Source organism: Sturnus vulgaris, chromosome 6 (assembly GCF_052056855.1).
Source record: "Sturnus vulgaris isolate bStuVul1 chromosome 6, bStuVul1.hap1, whole genome shotgun sequence".
NCBI classification, from domain to species: Eukaryota; Metazoa; Chordata; class Aves; order Passeriformes; family Sturnidae; genus Sturnus; species Sturnus vulgaris.
Genome location: NC_142248.1, coordinates 19,293,708 through 19,312,697, shown reverse-complemented (window position 1 = coordinate 19,312,697; position 18,990 = coordinate 19,293,708). Strand labels below are relative to the sequence as shown.

The 18,990-nt window shown below is 39.0% G+C and overlaps 1 protein-coding gene across 1 annotated transcript; it reads right to left on the bottom strand.

Moving 5' to 3' along the window:
• Positions 1 to 4,131: 4,131 nt before the first annotated feature.
• Positions 4,132 to 7,066, bottom strand: GJD2 (gap junction protein delta 2). Its single transcript, XM_014889918.2, has 2 exons — positions 6,660 to 7,066; positions 4,132 to 6,064 (listed from the first exon to the last, which is right to left on the bottom strand). The coding sequence occupies exons 1-2, from the start codon at positions 6,728 to 6,730 to the stop codon at positions 5,221 to 5,223; spliced, it is 915 nt and encodes a 304-aa protein (XP_014745404.1). The 5' UTR covers positions 6,731 to 7,066; the 3' UTR covers positions 4,132 to 5,220.
• Between the last annotated feature and the right edge of the window lie 11,924 nt (positions 7,067 to 18,990).

Below are 18,990 nucleotides of genomic sequence, written 5' to 3'. Positions count from 1 at the left end.
AAAACATATATACAGATAAATCATATGCAGCAAATGCTGTTTTCAGTGAATGAAACAAAAGTCAAGATTTGCTTAATCACTTCAGGGTGTATTAATTATTATCCAGATACTGGTAACCCTTCTATGACCTTTTTTGCCACACTACGTATGCAAATAATAATAGGTGGATTCGTAGCAAATTATCTTACTTTCACATTCTGTTGAGTACCAGAGTAATTCTCACTTTGAGGGAATATCAGAAAGTCATTTTTATATGGGTCTCCATAACCTAGAGATCAGATTCAGCCTGTATTTCAGGCACTACAGAGAAAAAGCTGATAGATTATAATGTTGTGAAGACAAGCCTTTTAAAAACTATCACTTCGAGAGACACCTGCTCAGCTAAGCACTCTGAAGAAACTGGTATAGCCCATAGCCCCAGAAGTCACAGGAAAATGTTGATTTTTGGGGTTTTTGCATGTTAAATATCCAGTCAGGTCATTACATCTAGTTCAGTGTATAACTGTCTCTGGATATGTGACTTCTGTATCCATCTCTGAAATTCAGTCTGTAACACACTAATTCAATTTAGGTAAAATCTTAGAACAATCTTGCAAATATTTAGCTTCATATATACATCTGTATTCATGGTTTATTTTTAATGCAGTGCCAGAGGAATACTACATATCTGCACTTATCTAATGGGCTGCTAACTCTTGATTGACTATAGAACATTTTAATAGACATAATATGAAACACTTCCTAGAGCAATTTTTCTTCATAGAGATACTATTAGAATTTCATTGAGAGAATGGTGATGTTTAGGATCTGCTACTAGAAGCTGATAATAACTAAGTGTATTTTCTGAAAGCTTACAATAATATAGAATTTCTGGGAAGAATATTCCAAAATATCCAGGGATGGGTGTGCAATACAGAAATGCTGTAATGTCTCCTGTTAATCTCATGAAATAAAAGTGCTTCGCCCAGCTGGGAACTGACTTGGTCCCACAGAAAATGAAGTCTTGTCATTAAATTCATGAAGAAGCAGACTAGATTCTAAGTACTGAAACATATGCCTGTGTTCTCCTCATATGACCCAATTTTTTAATTCCCACTTCTATACTTGCACACCAAACAAAAGCTCATGACCCGTTTTGCTGAAGGAGCAAGGTGAAACAGTTATATTCAAACAAAATAAAGCCAAAAGGATGCAGGCACAATGTCCACCTGATCCAACCTCTTGCCCTGAAAAAAATGTATTCTTTTGCAAATGCAGGAAAAGAATTCTTCCTCACATTTAACATTTCATGTACATCTTTTCCTGTGGTTCTCTACACAGCAGTAGCTTTGTCCTACACTATTAGGTATAATGCAAAAAAAGCATTGCACCCACTCTGAAGAGTCTGAGTGTTTCTGACTTCTTTAGTGTAAAATAAAGTAAAATCCATCTAACCATTTCTGTGATTCATTAATGTCAGTTGATCTCTTTGTTCTCCAGTTTTCCCTTGAAAAAACTGAAAACCCTTACATTTCTTCAAAGTCAGAGGTCTCTAAAACTAAACTCTTTATGGGATCAGTGAATTCAGCTTCCCCTTGTAAAAATGCTACATGTAAAAAGGTAGCTATTTTCATTGTGAAAAAAATCTCATTAAAAATATTTTAATAGACTCTCAGTGTATCTTATACATATCTGGTGGAATGGTTCATAACCCCTATATAGATAATTCTTGAAATTCACACAGGTGTGGAAAGCACAACATCAAATCTATATAAAAATGAAATAATGTCATTATTTTGCGTAAATTTTCAAATCCCATGAAACTAATAGTTTATTAGATTCTATTGCAATTTTCAATAGGAGCTTAGTGAACATAGCATTTATGTTTGCACTTATCATGACACATAATGTTGTCCACCAGTGCAAAACAATGTAAACAACGAACAAAACAAACATTAACTCAATTTTCATTTTTAATGTCTGATCCTTACAGAGATGTAAATGGTGAGACAAATTTATTTCATCGAGGCAGGAGCAAGAGCCTAAGTAGCCAGTAATGTGCCCTTCAGCTTCATGTTCACTCAGTTCTGTTCAGTTAACACACTTTTCCATTGCTGTGACAATTTTAAAGCATTTATTCTGTAAATGAACAGTCAGCTCTCATGCAAACAGTCCATTAGCATTAATCATATGATTCTCACATATTGACAAAAAAAAGTGTTTGCTATATTTCTCTTGTCCATGACAAATGAGTAGTTGGTAAGAAATGAAAAATAGCAATTTAAAAGGAAGATTAGAATTACTGATCTCTTGACACATTTCATCTCTCATCTGAAATACGAAAAGCCATATTCCAAGTATGGTGGATGATGTTTCTGTTGATCAAAATATAAGTCTTTGCCTACTTTATCCCTGATCCTGTTACATAAATCAGTATTTGCATTTCCTGATATTCTTCTCTTTGGACAAATCTGAAGAATCCCAACTTACTGGAGTACAAATGTGTAACTACATAAAAAATATTAAGTTAACTGAATCATTTGCATTGACTAATATAAACAGACACTCTCTAAATATAACCTTAGAATTTTAAGGTATTAAAATCTTATCGCTTTCAAGACATGCACCTTCACTAGAGCTTGACTGAAAACTGCTATGCAGCCACTGGAAAAAAAACTTGCATTAGGGCTTCTGCCTAACAGGAAATTATACTGAACCTGAACCAAAGCCCAATGAAGTATGAGTTTTGTTTTTTCAACTTTAATTTACACTGGATCGATCGCTTTGAACACAATCTCTCATTTCTTCAACGTTAAAGGAGTGCTTATAACTATCAAAGCATATTTTTCCTTTCAATATCCATTCAAAATGAGATTTTGAAAAGCATCCCAGGACTCTGCAAAATGAAAATCAGACTTGGGTTTGTGTGTCAAATAATAATCTTCAGAAGCTTTTTATTTCGCAGATGGAGATTTTAGCTGCCATGTTGTCCTTCTAAAAATAACATGCAGTTTTCCAGTGAGCATGCAGTCAACTAGCAATATCAGTGTGCGTTTTTATCACAAAGAATTTGAGAAATCCATCTTTAAAGGTTTCTATAACCAAATCAGGAAAACTCTTAAATTTATACATAAGGAAAAATATCTTTAAAATCTCTAGAAACATGACACATCTCAAAGTCGTTTAATGCTTCACAGTGGAAGAAAAAAGACAACCGATGAATGGATAGACTATCTAAGAATTAATCAACATTTTTTTAAAGTGACAATGCTGGCAAAAGACAAGAATGGAATGTTAAGGTATTTGTTGTAAGCCAAGAGGAAAAGATTTATATGCATCATTTCCAAGCCAATATATAATAAAATCCATTGTCAGGCTTGACATAAAATACAATCAAAAGGCCATTTGTGACTCTGAGCCCGTGTCTCCTTCTTATGTTATAAAGTACCCCCAAATTTTCCAGCACCATTTTGGCCCTTTTTTTAAAGGGCAGATACTATTTAGTTAGAAATGCACTTGTATGTATTTTAGTCCTGATCCAACTCCTACTGTTGCCAGAGAAATATTTTCTGTTGAATTCAGAAGGAATTTTAAAAAATGTTAAAAAAAATCATTAAGTAAAATTGCTATTCTATTCTGTATTAAGATAATTGCTGTTAACAGAGATTCATTTGAGACTGCCTCAGTGGCTTACCAGTAAGTTGATGGGACATGAACAACGTATTTCTTAAACCAGCTGTAAGGCAGAAAAGCTGAGGTTACTATTTGGATTCCCTGACGAAAAGCTGCAATTGTTTCATTTATGGTTAAATGTATTCTGGCTATTCCTAGAGTGACCTTGGCGGCCAACTGTGTTGCCCTTAGTGTCAGCAGAAAGAAGGCTGTTGGTGTCAGTGGGCTTTGGATCAGGCTTTAAAGACAGAGGAAGCTTCCTTAAGGAGGAAAACAGACATAAAAAACAGTCCTGATTTCCCAGGTTTTGTTGCTTAGAGTTTAGAATACCAACAAGACATTTTAAACCCTGAAGAATAATTGTCGTAAGTGAATTATTTTAACCCTGTAAGGTTTTTTACAATTGTATACAAGAATAAAGAACAAATCTCTCTGGCTTACAAAAAAAAAAAATAAAAAGAAAAGAAAAAAAAAAGAAAAGAAAAGAAAAGGCAAGTACTTTATTTATCAATAGCTGCTTTTAGCTGCTTTTTACACCATTGCAATGACTAAACACGTAGCATAAAATAAACAAAAGAGAGTATAAAATCATTTCACTCCAGCTGGTATCCCAAGACAACCTTTTGACTAAGTACAGAGTTAGATGTTTCAAGTATGGCACTTATAGAAATAAGAGCAAAGATGATATATTCACAGTCAAATGCAATGAACTCCCTTCCTTTGGTATGTGTGTCATCATAGTTGATTGTAGGTAAATGCATAACTCAGCTGGCATGAACCAGCTCCACCATATCCATGCACATATTAGGGAATCAATCAAAATGTACTGATATATTCTGCAGATCACAACTAATGCAAGATGATTAAGGTCTCTGGTGTGTGTGTGTGTGTGTGTCTGTGTGTGTGTGTGTGTGACTGTGTGTGTCTGTGTGTGGACTGGCAAAGAAAAAATGGCAAAATTATATTCAGTATTTATTTTTAGCATGACTAATTGATGCACAAACCATGATAGAAAATAGCTAGTAATACACACCAGGAATAAAGTCTGTGATTTAGACAAACAAAATAAGACATCTGTGAGATATGTGAACGCAGATATCCTGACTGAGCTGTGGTTAGGTTCCTTACAGTGTGCTTACTCTCCTTTTAAAACATGCTTATGCCTGCACATTGCAACAGTGTCCCCCACCCCACCCCATATAGAGTATCCTTGCAGAGTTTTTGATATGAACATTCTACACATTTACAACAATTAGTCAGACAGTTCAAACTGTAAACATCCTAATGACAACCAAAAAGCTGCTTCACTGACAGATAAAACCCAATCATTAGAAAGAAAAGTAAGAATAATAGTAGCTGTGCTGTAAGGCTAGGTCAAGCATGGTTTTATAGCTGTTTTTTCAGTCTTTAATATAGCGCTGCATTTTGCAGCTAGTTCAGTAAGTGCAGATCCAATACCTTAATGGCTTTCTTGGTGGTTTGATAAAATGCTTGCCTAAGCAATGTACCTTTCTCTAATGGTATCTGGGTCTGTTCCACCTGGCACAGTGTTTCAGTTCTGTCACAGCCTCACACATAAGCTGAGTCACTTGACTGAGTCCTGCCGAAGTTAGGCATGCTCATTCTTGGCAGGTCCTTATTTCTGATTTCATATATGGATTTCCTTTTTGCCTGTACTCCTCTCACTGCCATTTTGATCTTTCTCCAGCCCAAGTGGTTCAGTTCTGCCAAATTAAGCACCACACAAATCCCACTGACAGCAAACATGAATACCAAGAATACAGTCTTCTCAGTGGGTCTAGAGACATAGCACTCTACTTCTTTAATGCAAGGGTATCTGTCACATTCGTACATGGAAGGGACATTGAATCCATACAGAAAATACTGTCCCACTAAGAATCCAATCTCTAGGGCATTTCGAAAGACCACTTGGATGATATAAAATCGAGAAATGCCTTCTTGCCTCCTCATCTTTGATTTTGTAGTTCTGATAGCAGGATTGGGGATTTCCTTCACTTCTAAGCAGTCTGGTTCTGCCTCTTTGGTGGAGTTCTCAGTGTTTTGCAGCACGCCATTGACAATAGTGTTCTTGATTTTCTTACTGTCCTCACGCTTCATTGAATCCTGGTCCCTTTCCAAGGTAAGGAAGACAGTAGAGTACCTCCGTTCCCTTTGTTTAGCAGACTGGTGAACGGAGTATGTTATGAAGCACAGGCTGGGAGTGCACACCATGATGATCTGGAACACCCAGTACCTTATGTGAGAAATGGGGAAAGCCTGGTCATAACAAGCCTGGTTGCAGCCTGGCTGCAGCGTGTTACAGACAAACATCGTTTGCTCGTCATCGTACACCGTCTCCCCTACAATGGCCACAATGAGAATTCTGAAGATCACCACCACGGTCAGCAGGATCCTGCAACAGAGAAGCCCGTCAGTGCGCGCCGCCGCCGCGCGGCCGGGAGCTGTCCAGTGCTGACCGGGCCGCGGCGCCGCGGCACCGGCACCGGCACCGGCACCTCGGACCGGCCCCGGCACCTCGGACCGGTCCCGCTCCGGCGCGGGGGGCGCGCAGGCTGTGCGGCATCGGCTCGGCACGGCCGTGTGCCACAGACCGCGGGCGGCGGTCAGCGCTGGCCCCTTGGGCGGAGGGGCGATCACACGGGCCCGGGGGCCCCCGAGAGCGCGGCCGGGAAAGGCGCGGGGCTGCGCCGGTAGCGGGACCCCGATGGCCCCGGGGTCTCCCCGACGACCGTCCGGAGCCCCGTGGCTGCTCGGGGACAAGGACGGCGGCGTTGGCGGTGTCCCCGCGCCCCGTGCCGCATACCAGCCTCCCCAGCACACACACACACAGACACAACACACACAGACACAACACACGAGAGCTCAGGCACACCCCGAAAGAGCCCGGCCGAAGGGCACGGAGCAGCCGGGACCCACCGTGCGCCGCCGAGCTGCTCGGGCAGGAGGGGATCCCCCCGTGCTCCCCGCAGCTCTGCCGCGACCCTTACCTCCCTATCATAGTAGAATGCTGCTGCACGGCAGCTTCCAGTAGCCTCTCTAGAATAGTCCATTCCCCCATCGCTGTTCATCCGGAGACAAAGACTTTGGCAAGCGTAGGGGATCTCTTCACTTCTGCCTTTTTTCACCCCTCCTATTTTTTTTAATTTTTTTTTTTTTTCTTTTCAGGGGGAGGGAAAACAGACCGAAGAGCAGCCCGTCTCTACCGCCCGCAGTCCGGTGGCGGGAGGGCAGCTGGAGGCAGCAGCCCTGCCGAGGGTTCCCGGCTCGGTTCGGCTCGGCTCGGCTCTGCGGGGCTTGGGGCTGCTCGGCAGCCGCCACCGGCCCGGCCCGCTCGGCTCGTGGCTCAGGGCGGCGGGCGGACCGGCGGCGTGGAGGGAGGAAGGTTGGCTTTAATGTCTTGCTGCCTCTAATCTGCCTTTAAGTAGTCTCCGCTTGCGTCACTGACAGGTTGGTGGAGAGCAGCCAAAAGCAGCGCTCGGATTTTCTCATTTTTATTATTCCGTTGAATACAAACAAATAAATGCAATAAAAATAAATGAAATAAATAAACGGAGGAGGAGCAGGGAGGGCGGAGGAAGAGCCGCCCCGGCAGGCTCGTGGTGCAGCCGGGTGCCCGGTAGCCCGAGCGCCCCGGCCGGGTGCCCGCTGGCCGCCCGCCCCCGCCCGCCGGCACTCCCCGCGCTCCGCCCGGCCCCGGGGCTGCCCCGGCCGCCCCCCCGGAACGCGGCCCTAGGGCGGCAGGGGGACACCGCGGGCCCCTGCCCTGCTGGGCTTCGCCTCGCTCCAGAGATCAAACCAGCGGTGTCACACAGCAGTGACCTTACTTCTTAGAACTGCTAAACCCTGGAAGATATTTGACTTCAAATTGCATCTTTATTCTCCCCTGATTACAGTTATAAGAATCACTGCAGAGAAATCAAGCTCATATATAGCCATTTCAGAGAATTCTGAGACTGTTTTATTTATGCTAGAATAGGCACCAAATCTTCATACAAAGCATCTCTAAACAGTAGAAGAAAAAGGTCTCTTGAATAAATCCCTGCATTATAATCAGTCCACATATTTCATTTTCATAAACAACTGTGCTTAAAATAGATTTTTTCATCTTACAGATAACCTCACAGGTTGTACCTGAGACATTACTAAATATTGGTACCGATTGAAATTAACTTCTCCAGTAAAAAAACTTCTCTAGTGTAAAATATATTTACAAAATAATCAAGTAAACCTTCACATCTGCTCAACTAATCTCATTAAAGAACAACACAAGAAAAAATCTCATCAGCCTAATATCAATATTCCTACCATTGAACTTGGTAAAATCAAATTCTTTCTAAAGCAGAACTGCACAGGCATAATAAACAGTGTAGTCCTTTATTATTATTATTCTTTGCAGCTCACAAGCCAACTCCATGTTATATTAAACATGTTAAGTGTTTTCTGAATAAATGGGACCATGCTTCATCTGTGCAAGAGGGCATCTGTATGCTTTACACACCCCAAGGTTTGTTGTCTTTTCATTTGGACTATGCAGATGGTCTCTGCTTCACGTGATACTGGGTCAGTTGACTGATTGAATTAGGAAAGTATCAAACAAGTGAGGATCAGTAAATACACAGAAATGCTGAACAGAAATGGAGAGATTTTTATTCTCTCCTAGTCAAGAGTCTTTGGCTTTTTGTGTATAGTTTCTAAAAATTGCTGTTGCAACAACACTGAAGCTAAAAAGAAGTTAGAGTTTAGTTTGGTTTGTTTTAAGAGGACTGTGGTATCTATCCAGCTACCCTGACAACTGAGTGTCTCATATAGACCAAAATTGTCTGTTTGCAGATGGATCTGAAAAATAGAGAAATGAAAGCAGTAAGGGAAGCAGTTATGCATGTGTAGGAGAGAGGGCAGGGAATATGCTTACAAGCTAATGATGATAATCCTATTTAGCACACCAAACAGGGGGAAAACCTGTGATTGAAGTTACTGAGAGGGGAGAGAAGATTTTGGTTCATAGACAAATAACAGAATTTCTACAAAGGAAAGCTGCTCCCTGGTACTGGGATAGAAAAACCATTTATCTGGGCTTTTAGGACCCTTAAATAAAAAGGAATTACATTCTGATCATATCAAACATTGGTCTATTAATTAATAGTTTGGCAGTGTTTGCTGTGTTCCTGACAGCCCAGTCATGAAGATAAGGAGATGAAATATCCTAAATGAATAAACATATAAACATTGTTACTAAATTGTTTTTGATTTAATTATGGTTTAAAGTTAAATTCTTTCAGATCATCTTTTACAGGAGATACATCTCATTCTGGAATACTTGACATCTCCTTTTCTAGCAGTAACCTCATGCCACCCTGCAGCCACATTCACATGCAGGGTACTTGGCCTTCCTCTTGAGAAAGTTTACAGAACTTCAGACTTGGTGAGTTTGGAAAAAAAATTTCAGAGGGTCTCTTTCACAAGGCCAACATTCATTTTAAGCGGCTAAAAAATTCAAAGGAAGTTGCTATATCGCAAATTTATGTGTATGATTTCTGAGGCTTTGAATTTCTGTCCTTTATCAGAGGCCTGACTTGCTGTCAAAATAGAAGTAATAAAAATCAACATGATGTTCTCTGTGTGTTTTACATAAAAGTGAAAATTGTATGAAGAGTGCAATTAACTGCATTTCCATTATCCTTTTCATGAATAACAACAATCTGTGGACTTATCTGACAAATTGTCTAAATCAAAAAGTGCTCAGACTATGTAAAGTCATGACTGTAAGTTGTAGACATAAGAAGATTTTCAGCTTCTAAAGGTTCATCTTAGTTTTTACACCATTCCCCTGAATGCTTCAGCCAATGGTAAAGTCAGGATTTGCAGAATAACAGTCTGCCAAAGATGCTGTGGATGTATATTGCACAGTGTACATTTTCAGATTACGTGAAACCCACGCCTACATTTCATTCAAAAGCATTCAGGATTATCAAAACTTTATATCTCCTGGTTTACAAAGAACTGTTTCCTAATGAAGCAGCAATAACAGTTTGCAACAGGGCTAAACTTGTATTTTTCAATTTTTTTTTCTGTTGCATAGAAAGGAAACAAAATCAGCTTGCTATTCCACACATAGGCTTTTGGGTGGTAGGGTGTAATTTTTTTTCCTCTTGCTTTTCATTCAAAGAGAATAATCATTTCTGTTCTGCCCAAATTCAGTATAAACTCTGTCATTCCTAACAGGATCTCAAACAAGCTTTGCAAAAAGAAAATTCAGTCTGCATGTGTTCAAAGATGCCAGTGCCGTGATATTAATTTCTGATGAAATAATATAGACTGAGTTGATCTTGGATTAGGTCTGAAGAATGAGACTGTGTGTGTCCTCAGTTTGAAGCCAAACTGAGGTTAATCTGTCTGTAAGAAGCTGTAGGCCAGATTCTCTCTAAGAAATCCAGCCCTTTTGCCCTGATCTGGTTTTGCAAAGGGTCTGGAGAGCAATCAAATCTTGCAGGATGCACATTCCTCAAGGACGGGGCAGAGCAGACTGAGAGCAGAATTGACACATTTGGCTTGTCGGTCAGACCCCCTGCAACCTGGACGTGGGTGACATGACGGGGTCAGGATGAGGTAGCCACATGGCCAGTGCTGTCATGCAGTGTGCTAAACAGCATTATCCCCCTGCTTCATTGCTTTCCCTGCTGAGGTCTACTAATGTAAAAACACAATGCGGATTACATGAGCCTTCCACACTTACTGTCTCCTTTTAAATTTATACATTCATTCTAAATTTATTCCAAATATTCTATCCTAAAATAAATTGAATCAATTATTAGCACTATGCCAATCTTCCTCAATGCAATTTTTGCAGCTGTTTACAGTGGATCCATCATCATAGCAAATGAATATATGTGATATTTACAGTCTAAAATTGCATGGCAAATGACTGTATTTCATTGTTATATTGGAAACCACTATTTCCACTATTCGTAGCAAACGGGAAGCCAAGAAAGAGCTTTAAATTATATAAATATAAGCTATTAATAAAGAAAATAGTGGGATTTTCTTTCAATAGTTTTTGTGAAAAAATTACATTGCCCTATAGCTGTATAATATACAATGTGACTATTTTCTAACTAGCATTACAAAAGAGAGATTTCTCAGCATTACTTTCATAAAGCATTAGAACATTCTTTGGAAGACTGGTATGATAAATGTTTCATTTCTGGTAGTATTTGGTGTAGTCCATGAAATCTAAGTCATTAGCTACTAAACTGAAAATGCCTTTTTAAGATCTCTCATAGCCATCTGCTATGCTCTGTTTTCATTTGGTGCCATGTGTGTATTAATGAAATGATTGCATCAGATTAAATCTTTTATTCATAAAATCATCTAGGTCATCTGCTTCTACCTACACTTTCTCTCTCATTAAAATGAGCATTTGTGTGTATGTTCTCTCCCCACTGTATTAGCACAATTCTAGCTGCAGTTAGCTGCTGTATAGAGACTTCAAAAAGAAATCCCTCCCAGTGTCTTTTTCTCAAATGAAATTCCCTCAAAAGATAACTCTAGTATATCACAGCAGAGAAAGTGTGTTTTTTCTGCAGTTTTAAAAGTAATGACTTCCCAAAAGGTAAAATATTTGGATGTGCTAGTGATTTCAGTCCTTCACAAGAGAAAGCAATGTTTGCTGCCAAGAAATGGGTGGCACACTCTTCCCATCCAGTCAACAGTGTTTGTGCCAAAGCTGTCAATTGCAGGGTGGGCTCTTGTGGCCCTTGTGGTGAGCATGGAATAGAGCCTGCATTTATATGATTCATCCTTGACAGTAGCAGTGTCAAGTGCACAGAATTCAGGGTTTCCTGTAATGCATGAACAGACAAAACACTCAGTTAACCTAATAATCAAATTAAGACTATATTATGCATCTGAGGTCCATATCTACAAATAAAGATTGCTATAAATGGAAAGCTATTCAGGAAAACAATGAATGTAATCAGTGGAGAAGGAATAAATCTATGAATAGTCATGAGCTTCGAAAATGAGGGTTCAAAAGTTATGTTGAAATTCTATAACTATTTTTGCAAGGGGGTGGAAGGGCTACAATAAGAAATATTGACAATGGGGGCAGGTACTAAGTAAATATTCCACAATCTTCTGAACTAAGGGAATTTAAAATACCAAAATATAACTGCTTTAACTAGGAAACAAATTTTAAGTATCATACTTTCCTAGTTACTGAATATTTTATTTCCTGACAGAAAAAAATCACCTAAGTTTTATGGGGCTCTTGTAAGCTGTCCACAGGGACCTTTCTATGCACAAATTAACGGCTCAAATCAATTTCCTACTAAATAATTTGAACCTATATACTGAATCACAATTGCATTTACTTCTGGCATATTTACAGCTCCTAATGCAGCAGCATTTGCACTTCTTGCAAACTCAGATTTATTTGCACACAGGATTCAGCCAGAGGAAGGAAAATATCATTGAAACAAATGACTTACAGGCTCTGCAAAGAAATACAAAAGAAGTAAAATATTCTAGTGACCAGACGATCTGCTGCCAGTCTGTTGGATTTCCTTTCTGACTCTCACCCATTTCAAAGCACTCACATTGTGCTAAAGCATCCAAACCTCCATTAATGCAATTTCATGGATTATGATGGTTTAAGCGTAAATTTGTGAGCAATCTCATGTGGATTTCCATTTCAGTTTTCTTTAAGATTTCATATATACTAATGAAAGAGCCTTGGACACAAAAGAGTATGAAGGATTCATAGATAAACAGATTTAGTACACATTTTAAGGATGAAAAAAATATCTGCATATTAATATTAATAATTAATTCAATATGGGAGTGAAAATTTTTCACCATTGCACAAATGATTTTATTCCTAGAGTCTATTCTTTCAAAGATACATATTACAAAATAAATGTGGCCCAATATAACTGATTAGGGCATTGTGGTAAAACACCAATTATACCAGCTGTATGCCAGAGCCAATGCAGAATATTGTTAGACTCAGTTTGGCAAACTTTATTTTTCTCTTTTCCATCAAAAAGAGTTACAAATTTTCATTAGAAGAAACACAATTAAATTGAACTGTAATAATACCTTTAAAAAATTTATATCATAATCTACCCATCCTGTGGTAGTAAATTTTCATTGTACTGATAGCAATTCCCATTAGCATTAGATGAGCCAGAATTTGAAAACCTTGAAGGTATTTATACCAGAACATTTAAAAATTTCCTATGGCAGAATATGAATTATGAGAAAGTTATTGAATGCTTCAGAATATTCAGAACAACAGAAAATAAGATGCAGCAATAAGAAAAGAATTGTCTATACTGGGACTCCTGGCAGCATTTTGATACTCTTTTTATTCCATACAAAAAAAGAAAATAAAGTATGAGAAATCATGCTTCAGTATTTCAGCATGAATGCATTACATCAAGCTCTTTTTTCAGACCTACTGCTTATCTCTGCCATGTCTACATTTGTCTTCAACCAAATGCTGAATCTCTGTGCTCCCAGCTGCTTTCAGTTAGATGACGTGATTTACTGAAGAGTTCTTTTCCTTCGTTTTTATTGTTACACCACCATATGTTTCCAGTATTCCTGGTGCCTCCCCTCACTCTTGTCCTCTCCCTCCCCATCTCACCAGTCGCAGAAGGGAATTCACATTACATTAGCACTTCCCTTCAGAAGCCAGGCTGAAACAATCCCTTGAAATAACTAGGGCAGTCAAGTGATTGACTTGAAAGTAAACTATGTCAGTGAATGGGAGTGAAAAAGCAGGAGCTCAATCAGAAATGCAGAGGGTTTTTAATCCTTCTGTCATTCAAAGATTCTACAGTTGTAATACAAATTTGTGAAATGTATTTGATACTAATTCTATTCCAGATATATAAGGTATAAATATGTATTGATTGGGGCACAGATGTATATATTCATGCATGTGTGTCCTGGCTGGAGAGTCCTACGTGGTGAGACAAAAACTATTGAGGGGCAAGGTGGATCAAGTCAGGTTGCAGAGCTGAAAGTCATCCAGCTGGATTTGGACATCTCTGAACAAAAGAAATAGCCAGTGCTTCACCTCAACACTGGGACATGGATGGTAGCAAATGTTCTGTGGGGGTGGCTGGATCCATGGAAAAAGACCAATTGGCAGCACAGAGGAAAACCTTCTGGGCTAGTGAATTGTGGCAAGGGTGGAAGAGTTGGTTGTGCCCAAGAGTTGGGCTACAGAAGAACACCACAATGGGCAAGTTGATTGGGCTGCCAAGATTAAAGTGTCTCAGGTGGATTTGGACTGACAACATGAGTGAATTATTTCTGGCTTGGTGGCCCCATGACACCTCAGGTCATTAGAGAAGATCTGCAACATCCAGATTTGCTCATGACTGAGGGGTGGAATTAACCATGGGCAGTTTCTCCCAGATTATCCATAACTGTGAAACACACCCTGCAATCAATCAGGTAAAGCCCTGTGGTGTGGGGGATAATGGTAAAAATATAAGTGTGGAGATGCCTGGCAGATTGATTACATCACCCTTCCCCAAACCAGCCAAGGCAAGTGCTGTGTGCTGACCCTGGTAGAAGCAAACACAGGATGATTGGAGACCTACCCTGTGCCTCATGCTGCTGCCCAAAACACTATCCTGGGCTTTGAAAAGCAAGTCTTCTGTAGGCATGGCACTCTAGAAAGAATTGAGCTGGACAATGGGACTCATTTTGAAAATAACCTCATAGACACCTGGGCCAGAGGGTATGATATGGATTGGGTGTGCCAGATTCTCTATTATGCACCTGGGAAAATTGGATGGTACAATGGAGTGTTAAAAACCACACTGAGAATAGTGGGTGGTGGGACTTTCAAACATTGCTGTTTACATTTTAGTGAAAATTAGTTAACACTTGATTAGTTAGCACCTGATTAGTTAACACTACAGGCTCCACCTCTCCATCTGGCCCTGCGAAGTCAGAACCTGATGACCACAGAAAGGGATAAAGTCCCCCATAGTGCATATGAGGAATGTGTTAGGGAAGATAGTCTGGATTAAACAAAGGCAAACCCATCCTCAGAGTTAAATTGGTTCTGTGGGGAAGATATATTCCACAAAGAAAATAAATTCCACGAGATTTTAGACTTTGTCCCAGGTAAGATCCTAGGTAAAAGCTATTGAATTTTGGCTTTCAGTGACATTAGTACATATGGACCAAGAGCATATAGTCATGGATATGAGAGAAGAACCTGACATATTCTGTGGAGTTCATAGAATATATTTTTTAAAATATTTTCATATTAATGTACATTTATAAATATTCAGTAGTATCAGGATTTTTTTGTCTAGAATCTTTAATCCAGTATAAAGCTATGCCATCTTTTACTGGAAATTACCATCTTACAGACTCAGAATGCTTTCCCAGATCCATCCCAATCATGCACATCTGAAATTTTGCAGGTGGTGATTTAAACTGGCATTTTTGTGAGATCCACAACTGTTACTAACAAACAGCATCTGCTCAGTGCTGTGCAACATGCTTTGTTTGCATAACACCATTTGTTAATCTTTCCTGAAGAAAAAGATTTCCAGGATGAGTATTTAATTAAATTTTTGTAATGTTTCCATTTCAAAATGGAGCAAAATCAAATTCAGAATATCAGTTTCTTTTATCCCACAGGAAACTGAATGCTTACCTATAGATTTTGCAAAACTTTTAATGTTCTGAAATATTTAACTCATAACCATATTTTACAGAATCTATTAGAGATGGTGTACTTTCAACTATAATGCAGGAATCTGTGGCACAACAAGACAAAAAGATAAATGCAGTCATTCATAAAACATTGTAGGACAGCTGCAAATGTGTGTGATTTATTTCTGTGCTTTTAAGAAAAAGATCAGCATTATGTGTAATGTTGCTATAGATTGGAAGTTACAGTTTATTTTTCTAGATGACAATGAAACCCACATAATTTCTTGCATAGGTTCGAGTTGCTCAAGGGCTGATTTATGTACATCCTATGCAAATCTGTCCTCATTTAAATCAGGTATTAACTTGGTATTTTAGATTTAGAAATTCTGCTCTGTAGTGTTTGCAACGTCTTTCACAGTTTTCCTGCAAGAACATGAGGATTGTTTTCTTCTGACAAACTTAGCCAAGCTGTCACTGTTTTATAGGGAAAAAAAAAAGAAAATTAAAATTTGTCATGGTATCTTGCTCCATGATTTCACTTATCCAAAGCTGTGTCTGTTCTACAAGTGGGAAACCACATGGGGAGACATATCTTCCATTACTCTATCCACAGCTTCACAACATCCCCAGGAGCTGGGGCCTGGGGTGGGCAGGCTGGCTCACCCTCCCAGCAGCACCAAGCATCTCTTTGAGTCATCCCTGGGTACTTTTCCCCTTTGTGTTTGCCCAGCTCTACACCTTGTGAGGATCAAGGGAAGCTGAAGGGCTACATCTCACACACTACATTACACACCTCTTGTGAGGCTAAACACCTAAACTAGAGCCTGAACCACAGGGTCTTTAAAGTACTTGTCAGCTGAACTTCTATGGATGCAACAGAGTGTGAATGTCATGTATTTATATTTACATGCAAATGGATAAATATTTTGTATCGTAAATATTTTTGCCAACTATTTTTTAACTAATTTTTACATAATATCTTCATTTCACACACAAATTCCTCAGGACAGAGTCACTCAGACTGTATTCAAGCCCATAAGGAGGTCATACCTCCTAATATGGGACAGTAATTCTCCCTTTCCCCATCCTGATTTGCTGCACAGAGGCAGGATGAAACACATTCTTCCTGGTGGAAACTTCCAAGAATGAATCTGTGAAGGACTTGTTGCAACCCAGACACTTCCATTTGCCTAAAAAGAAAAGAGGTTTTACAGTGAATCAAAAGGCCAGAAGGACTAGGGCTCCCAAGGTTTCGATTTAATTAAGATTTCTCAACACTTAAAATAGATGAAAATGACACACAATTTTCAGATGGAAGTTTCAAGATGTCATGAAGAGGCATAGCTCCCCCGTGTTTTCTCAAAACGATCCTCTCCTGATCTTAAAAAATAGAAATCAGTTGATTTCCCCAGTTTCACTGTATAAGTATATCCATCCTACAGTTTCAGTGGACAAAAATCAGGCAAGGTGATTCAAGTATTTTCTGATGAATACTTAAAGGCTTCATCTGTTTAAAATTCATTTCAATCAGTAATATGCCAAAAAAGCATGAATAAATGATTTATCTGCTTTGATTCATTAGTGTTTTTTGATACATTTCATCATTTTAACTGTTTCCTTGGCATGAAGGAACAGCCTTGGGTCAGAAACTGTATTGCAAAGGGCAAAGGCTCACAGAAATGCTAGTGCAATGGGGAAGAGAAAAAAATGACAGCCAGTCCCACAGGGCCTTAATAAATATTTGTGAAGCATATTTAGTTTAATTACAGCAACTAGTTATCAAAGTCCAAAGTCATGCTACCTGAAATGTCAGTGCAAACTGTACCTTGGGCTTGACGGCACAATGCACAGCAAAAATAAATGTGTGAAATCCAAATATGACTGCCACAAAAACAAACTAAGCATGAGAGAAAACATGAGCTCAAGATAGATCAATTAATCCAAAAAACACCAACTAGACAGGTGGATGAGTCATACACACAGTGTAGGCACAGCTTCTCTTGAATGGAAAATACAACTTAACACCACACGTTTCACTCTGAAAGACAATGAGGCCAGCAAGATAATCTAAATTGGGTGGCAATTACCTCCTACCTGCACCACGATTGCAGAAACATTCTCAGACAGGGAGCAGGGTCTGAGTTTCTCCTTTTGAGAGGCCGTTCTTCTTGCATTCAACCCTTCTCAATAACGTGATTTTCTTCAGTTTTTTAAGATTGGGGTGGGGGAGGGAGGACGTAAAATGTAAAGATACTGATTTTGACATCATAAATAAATGTTTTGCTTTCTTTTCACTGGGAGGGTTGGTCAGAGAAATATATCAAGTATATATATCAAAAGAAATTAAAGCTATTTATTTGTTCTTTTCCCAGTAGCAGGGAATAACAGTTTTTCCAGAACTAGGAAGTGCTATACTTGCTTCAAGGACATGATTGTCCTGCAGAGACCTATCACAGTTGCCTCTGAAACGTATCAAGCATTCTTCTACAATGGCTGTAATTAACTTGTTAGAATATTTTTATTTTTTAATTAAGTGAATGTACAGATAAGAAAACCAAATCATGATATACACAATATACAAAATAAACACAGAAAATACAAAGTTAAAGAAGCACATAACCTAAATTCTAAGTTGTCTTCTGTAACTGGGTATCGCCTTCTTACTTGAGAGAACACAAAAGTGTTTCTTATGTATGATATTTATTATGAAAATAATTTTCTCAGAAGTCAGAAATTATATTCAGTTTGCACCAGTATCTAGATTAAAACACACAGTTTGACATATCCACACAAAGTGTCTTTTCACAAAGACAAAGGGTATATCCACTTGATTCTTTTTAGCTGCTATATTCAGTGGTTGATTAGAAGCCTTCACTGGAGATTTACAGCATGGACCTACTTTAGACAGCCCTAGCAGTATCATCAGCTTCAAAACGAGCAGTGTTTAGATTTATCTGACCTGAGATTATGCCCTTTTTTTTTTTCCTCTGTTTTTTTTTTTTATGGACCTAAGAATATAGTACAGCCTTTTTGTTCCACATTTAAGTTATATCTGAAGTTCTAGTCCTTAAAAAAAACACTTACTGAAGCAAAATACATTAGACTCTTACAGAGATTTTTCAAAATGTCAGCTTACCTATGATTTGTGTAAATTTTAAATCATGATAGAAATGGCTGAAGTTGGATACAATACCCTCTTTCCCTAGCCTACTTCCCTCCATTGCTTTCACCAGGCAAATTGTGGTTTTGGAAAGACCAGGGAATTTGGAAGAGAAGAGCAAATGAACGTGGAGAGTTCATGTCATGAGCTAACAGCAGGAGCAGCTTGTGACACACAGGTCTTGTTGATAGCCCAGAAATTTGATTATATACTCTTCAGTGCCATCTGCTGTAACCAGATGCATTCAAAAACTTAAGAGACAATCAAATAGCCAGTCTCAATAGCTGCATGGCAGGGAAATCATCTAACTCTAGGCTTAAGTCTGTCCTACAAGGCTAGAATCCCATTAAGGAATCAAGGACACATCACTGCCAAAAATGAAGAACTTAGTCACAGCTACGGACACATTCTTTCAACTTTTTGCCTCAATTTCTTTGCTGTAGCAAAATACCCTTTGCACAATTTACACCCCT

Coding starts and splice junctions, on each gene's coding strand:
- GJD2 (XM_014889918.2), bottom strand. CDS start 6,730: ATGGGGGAATGGACTATTCTAGAGAGGCTACTGGAAGCTGCCGTGCAG. Junction 6,065..6,659: donor CATTCTACTATGATAGGGAG/GTAAGGGTCGCG, acceptor TCTCTGTTGCAG/GATCCTGCTGACCGTGGTGG.